This window comes from Ananas comosus, unplaced genomic scaffold, assembly GCF_001540865.1.
Source record: "Ananas comosus cultivar F153 unplaced genomic scaffold, ASM154086v1, whole genome shotgun sequence".
In the NCBI taxonomy this organism is placed as follows: Eukaryota; Viridiplantae; Streptophyta; class Magnoliopsida; order Poales; family Bromeliaceae; genus Ananas; species Ananas comosus.
This window is the reverse complement of record NW_017891563.1, coordinates 2443-9698: the sequence shown is the minus strand read 5'-3', so window position 1 is coordinate 9698 and position 7256 is coordinate 2443. Positions and strand designations below refer to the sequence as shown.

Below are 7256 nucleotides of genomic sequence, written 5' to 3'. Positions count from 1 at the left end.
AAAAAAAGTTAAACATGGGACAGCGGCGGTGGTTGGAGTTGCTAAAGAACTATGACGTCACTATTCTATACCACCCTGGGAAAGTCGGCGGAAAATTTGGCAACGACAATTACACCCCAACCGGCATTGCAAAAGGAGATGCAACAGCTTGGTTTTGAGGTTGTGGCGCCGGGAGTGCCGGCAACACTTACCACGTTGATTGTACAACCGACCTTGTTGGAGAGGATTAAAGAACTGCAAGTTTCCAATTCATTTCTCCAAAAGGTGCGAGGTAAAGTTGAAAGCGGTAGTGCCGATGATTTTGGCATTGGGACCGATGGCGCACTATGATATCGGAATCGTTGGTGTGTGCCCAAGAACGATGGTCTTCGGAGGGCGATTATGCAAGAAGCGCATCACTCTCCCTATAGCATTCACCCAGGCGGCACCAAAATGTATCAAGACTTTAAGCTGCATTATTGGTGGCCGGGCATGAAAAAGGACATAGGGGAGTTCGTGGCACAATGTCTCACGTGCCAACAAGTAAAGGCGGAACGTCGATTCCCGGCGGGAAAGTTTCAAGTCTACCTATACCCGTGTGGAAGTGGAAAAATATTGCTATGGACTTTGTGACCGGGTTGCCTAGATCCCAAGGTGGATATGATGCGATTTGGGTAGTTGTGGACCGGTTGATGAAATCGGCACACTTTTTGCCGATCCACACTACTTGGTCGGGAGACAAGCTAGCTCAAGTTTATCTCGACGAGGTTGTGAGACTTCACGGTGTTCCAGTATCTATTGTATTGGATCGGGACTCGAGATTCACATCGCATTTTTGGAAGAGCTTGCAAGACGCGTTAGGCACACGGCTCGACTTTAGTACGGCATTCCATCCTCAAAGTGACGGTCAATCGGAGAGGACAATTCATATACTTGAGGATATGCTTCGAGCGTGTGTACTTGATTATAAGGGCGGGTGGCACGATCATTTGCCGATGGCGGAATTCGCATATAACAATAGCTATCAAGAAAGTATTGCGATGGCACCTTAGGAGGCCCTTTATGGAAGGAAATGTCGCTCGTCGATTCATTGGAGCGATATGGGCGAGAGAGTTGCTCTTGGCCCCGATGTGGTTCGGAAGGCTGAGGAGAAAGTTCGTCTTGCCCGACAAAGACTTGCGACGGCGCAATCTCGGCACAAGAGTTATGCCGACAAGCGAAGGAAAGACATCGAGTTCGCGGTTGGAGACCGCGTATTTCTAAAGGTTTTGCCGATGCGAGGTGTTAAGCGGTTCGGTGTTTGGGGAAAGCTAAGTCCCCGATATGTCGGACCCTTTGAGATTTTGGAACAAGTCGGCGCCGTGGCTTACAAGGTAGCATTACCACCGAGGCTTGCAGGGGTGCACGACGTATTTCATGTATCCAATCTCCGCAAGTATGTCCATAATTCGGAGCATATTCTCTCGTATATACTTATAGAGATTCAAGAAGATATGACTTATGAGGAGTTCCCGGCATTCATCGTCGATCGAGAAGTGAGAAAACTAGGGAACCGTGAAATTTCGTATGTTAAAATCCATTGGAGCAACCACGACGATCGGGAAGATACGTGGGAGCTTGAGAACGTGATGAGAGAGCGTCATCCTCATCTCTTCGAAGAGCTGGAGTGAGGTATGAATCTAGATTGCAATTAAGTTAGTTTCGCAGACGAAACTAATTTAAGGGGTGGAGAATGTAACATATTGAAACCTCGAGAACGATTATCGAACTTTAGCCAAATTGACTAAAGTATGCGAAAGAGATGGATGGGCAAGTTGCATTAAACATTCCAACAATGTTGGAAGGGTTAAAAATGAGTTTAAGAGAGATTAGAAAGGTTTTAGCATTGACCGGCACGAAGTAGAGTCGAATCGGAGCTTAAACAGCATTCTGGAGCAAGTGTACTGGTACAACCATCGAGTTGTAACCGGTACAGTGTCGCAGGCCGAGAGAGAGAAGCTCTCGGGTTTGAGAAAAATTGGAAGTGCACCGGTACACTTTGAAAATGTACCAGTACAAATCCCACGAAACCGAGAGAGTTGCTCTCATGTTTGGCCTCTGCGCAGAGTTGTACCGGTACGAAATTCCGTATATCGGTACACTTTGGTCTGGCAGCAACAATAAGGTCTGTTGCAAATAGGGATATTTTGGGGGCTTAGTTGCAAATGTCACAACATGTTAATACCCCAACACCCCTCTTCTTCACAGCCAATACCCAAACTCTCACCCTCTCTCATTCCTCTCTTTCTCTCTCTAGAAAGCACACCCTAGAGCAAGGAGAAGGTGGAGAAGAAGCTTTGGAGTGGGATTTTGGTGGCTTTGGAGGATCTTGAAGCTCTCCAACAAGAAGGATCTTGGGAAGAGCTTGGGATAAGGTAAGTTTTATTGTAAAGCCCATCTAAGGTTTGGATTTCACTCTAGGTTTTGGAGTTTTGAGCTTTTTAGAGGCTTTAGAAACCCTTTAGAGCCATGAACATCATGAAACCCATGAGAGCTTCATGTACTCTAATGGTGGTTAACTAGGGTTCATAGTAGATGCCCTAGGAATGATACGAATGGCTTAGTGATGTTATTAGAATGCTTCCTAGTTGATTCTAAGCTAGCTTTTGTTTAGAGATGAGATCAATCTAGGAGAAATCCCATTATGGCATTGTTAGGGCATGAATTTTGGGGCTTTTACCTACGGTTGTTTTCAAGATAAATTGACCTCTTGGAAACCTAATTAGGGGTATTCCCGACGAGTGGGATAACTCCGTTTGACGTTACGAAAAGTCTAAGTAAGAGATCTTGTATTAAGCCTAATTTGGCTTTATTTTTGGGTTTAGGTCGCGGGATAGGCGTCCTAAAATCGCGAGAGTTGAACTACAACCCTACTACAATATTCAAGGTGGGGGGTGCACGCCGGAATCATCGGATTTCCCTTTATGTCTATTTTCACCTTTGTTGAGCATACTTGTATATAGAATCATTCATGCATGATAGGGTAATTTTACATGTGAAACTTGGTTAGACATCATTTATATGATTCTAATGTAGTTGAACATAGAGAATGATAGAACCATAATGGACATGTATGGTAGACCCCCTAAAGATTGTATGAATATGAGACTTTGGCCTTGACAATAGTAAACAAAGGTGACATTGACAATAGAGACAAGATTGGCACTGAGAATGAGATTGTTAAACAAGGTTTAGCCATAGTGGCATTATGACAAGAATGACTTAGAAAGTGGCATGAACAAATAGGTAGAAACCTATTATGACAACGGCATTGTGACTAGTGGCTATGTATCCTCAAGTTGAGGATTGGATCGATACTCACGATAAGTTTTGGCTTGAGGGTGATAGCTCCCCCTGAAGCGGTGCGTTCTGAAATTGTCACCACGGAGAGCGCGGTTCCCGAAGACGGTCCCTCGGGTCTTGTAGTGCTTAGAGCCTCCCCGAATGAAAGGAATTTTGGGTTGTGAGCTATTGGGGTTCACAAGGTTAACCGGTAAGATTAGGTAAAAGCCAAAGTATACTTGTGAAAAGAGCATGCATGCATAATTATTCATATTTGATCATATATATCACTGACAGCTTTCTTGCACGCATAGTATTAGCATTAGTATTGGCTACCTTTTCTTTTATTTGAAATACTTATGACTGAATAGACCTAGTGGGTAAGTCGGCGAGGTCAGTTGCCAAACCCACTAGGAACTTCGTTGTAGTTCTCACACCACTAACCCTACAGATCCAAGCGCGAGCGGGGCGGCAGAGGATCGAGGCAAGGGTATTGCGCCTTGGCTAGAGGCCACCGGAGTTTATGCATTTAGTTGTTCCTTTTTGTACATGTTCAACTTTCTTTTGTTGAAAATAAAGAATTGTAAAGTTGCAAACATCATGTATTTTGGGAGAATGGCTAAGTTGTATAAAAATTATGGTTGAATGGAAAAAGATGTAATAGCTTTTAGTATACTTGTATTTGGTTTAAATTTAATCAAATATCATGTATTGTTGTATGTTTTAGTATAGAGCTTTCGCTTCCGTTGTTGCTTGCCCTCGTGCAAGCCTTGTATAATTGCAAATCTCTTTGTTGAATTGCTTTATTATACTTGTTGCTAGAGCCTTGGGCGGACAGGGGAGGCTCTGTCCGTTCGGCGTCTGTTGACGTGGCCCGAACCCGACCAAATTGGCAGGGATCGGGGCGTGACACATATCCTAAGAACAATAAGACATCCAGAAAAAAAAGTTAGTACTTGTTTTGTATTTAAGTAATAAAATGAAAACTATATGTTTTATTTTAAAGCATCAATATCTAAGAATTAAGAAAAACTGCTCAATAGATAACTTAACTGAAATGTGCTGAATAATGTTAAAACACGAAACCTTTAGTATGTGTATATATATTTATCGCATATTGCGATTGGCAACCCTGTGCACCAAGAGATGGACTTGTGAGGAGCATATGGTGGTCTGTTGGTACTAGATTAAGATATTGAGGAGACAAAATTGTCGAACTAAATTGGTAATGTCAGTCTTGGACCTTTTGGCCAGGCAGAAAATAAGGTCTTGAACCTAGGAGTGTCAAATACCGTAGATGGGTTTTCGATACTAAGGGTTGACTTTGGCTCTTTGTATATCAAACTGGTGGAGACTGGGGTCTCCGAGGTGAATGTCTTTGACTCGGGTTTTGGGACAACGATACGTATTCGCTCGTGGTGAGCAGGTTGACGTTGTTGGCTAGTCGGAGAGTGTCATTTCGGCTTATGAAAATATACTCCAGACTCGTAGTATTGTCCCGTGACTTTTCTACGTGAACTTTCGACGTAGATGAGTCGGTTACCTCTACGCGGACCAAGTTTGGGTGGACATAGAGTTTCTGAGTGGTAAGTTATTATCTCAAATTTGGCAATTATGGGATTGGACAACCTTTGTCGCGGAACTTTTTGTCCACAGGTTATTGGATGGTGTTGATCCTGTTGGGTTTTATCTATAGATATAAGCTCGTATATTTCCCCCGCTTTGTCCGAATGGAACCGCATCAAGGAAATGTGACTGACCAGTACTCACAGGTGACACTGCAGTGGAGTGATATCCGAATTCGATTACGGTGGGTACGTGGTCATGTTTCGAGGACGAAACTTCCTTTAAGGGGGGGATAATATGAGGATTGAGATTTTTGCGGTGCAGATAAACCCTTTGTTGACGATGTTTTTGTATGTAATTTAATTACATAAACACTCGTCAAGTTTCGAAAGAAAATGAGTTAGAATGGAGATTTTACGCGATCTTTACTTTTCACTTAAAGTGAATAGTAACTCAGGTTTTCGGAGAGGCCAATGAGTAGAGATGGCTTCTGGCGCGTATCGGGCTCCGTTCAGAGCGATCCAATAGGTCGTTTTTAATGTTCGGACTATTTTGGAACCATTGGCACTGACGGATTTCAGATCTGATGCATGGTTTTCGAGAAAACTATAGATACATGTATCTATGTATTTGTGCGTAGTTTTGCCTTTTGGAGAGAGGATGAGTTCGTCGCGAAGCGGCAACCAAATCGGAAAAAACCAAATTATAGATTCGATGCCCCAGTCGTGTTGAACGCGCTGGCGTGATCCGATCGAAAATTCGACAGACGAATCTCCGAAAATCGCGAAAAGATCACTGATGGGTCGAAATTGGCAAAACAGAAAATCTACGGAAAGTCTAATATTTTATGTACCGTTTTGCGTGATTTCGAACGTCGAGGTGCTTGTGTGCAAAATAGACGTCATGGCAGGGACTGGGCGGAAATAATCAGCTTTGGGGGACTTTCTGCGAAAGTGCACATAGTATATAATGTGCATCTAGGGTTTCTATGCACGAAACCCTAGATCTAGCCGACCCAGCTCCCTAGCTACGCCCTAGCCATCATCAGCAAGCTCCTGCCCTAGCCGTGCGCGCACCCCGGCCACCGGAAAAGCTTGGCTCGACCTCTCCTCCACCTAGCCGCCACCCTCCCCGGCCGCCGATCTCGGGGAGTCACCTGCAGACTTGGAAACATCATCCCCTGGCCGAGATCCCCCTCTGGAGCCGTCCGCGCCGGCCACCGCCGCCTGCGTGCGCCGCCGGCACCGCATGGACTCCCTACGGCCGCCCAGACCTAGAGCAGGCCGACCAAGGGCCATCCTGGCCTCCGCGCACCGCCACCGCCCTTGATCAGCCGCGCTGCCCTCTTGGGTTTTCGGCAACCCTCCGCTTGCCGCTGTCGCCATCCCCGCGGCTTCGTGCCGCCGGCCTTGCTCCCTACGGCCATCATGTACGGATCTGAGCCGAGCCGGGGTCACCTTGGCCTCCGTGCGTCGCCGCCGCCCACCGTCGGCAGCGCCGCCCTTCTTTGGCCTCCGACGACCGACCACTGTCGCCCTAGCGCTCTCCCGGCCGCCGCCCGGCCGCCGTCACTCCCCGAACCCGAGCCGAGGCTGCTCGAGCTCGTGCCACTCCACCGAGCCACCGGCCGCCTCCCGTCGCCGGCCAGTGCATGCCAGGGCCCCCTCTAACCGACCGCGACCTTTCCCTACCGAAGCACCTGCCGTCCGGCCGCCGCCGGCTGTCCCGTGCCCTACCTTGCTCCGGTAAGGCAGTTTACAGTTTTTGTGCACTATTTCGGGTTTCGATCGCCTTTCCGGCGATCCGAGGACACCCCGACACTCTCGAAAGTGAGCACGATGATCCCTGATTCGTGCTGAACATCGTGCTCACCTCCGTTGGGATCAGCAATTCCCCAGTTTGCGTGATAGACGCTGTTTTGGCGCTATGCACGCTATTTCACTGAACTTCGTGTCGCTCGCGCGCTCGCCATAGTGGCTAGTCATGCTCCGAAGTGTGGGCACGGCCTCCAGCACATCGAGACCTGTCAGCGGGTGTCTTGGCCTAGCTAGACTGCCCTCGGTTTACGCTGTCGGGCCGTAAAACTTCGGAAATCACATAAAATGATGTGATTTTATGTAGTTGCAGGGGTTTTTATGCAATGTTACGTTGCGTGGTTACTGTGGGCAGCGTGTGCGAGCAGCGGGTGACCTCTGGACTAGTTGTCCAACGCCCCAAGTCTTTTCGAAAATTGGATGGTGATTTTTGGTGCGTTTTTCTGCCAAAATAATTCCAACGGTACCTCACGGTAAATTGTGCAGTCGCTAAACCTTATTAGCTGGTCACTCACGTCGTTTCGAGGGTTCGAAAATGATGGGTGAGCGACGGTGGGTTTCGGTGTCGAATTAGAC

General features: G+C 47.0%; 1 protein-coding gene across 1 annotated transcript; it reads left to right on the top strand.

Annotated features, from left to right (window-relative positions):
* The first annotated feature begins 1253 nt into the window (after positions 1–1253).
* On the top strand, positions 1254–1649 carry LOC109705004. The gene has a single exon (XM_020225771.1). It carries the CDS (start codon positions 1254–1256, stop codon positions 1647–1649), a length of 396 nt encoding a protein of 131 aa, XP_020081360.1.
* Positions 1650–7256: the final 5607 nt, after the last annotated feature.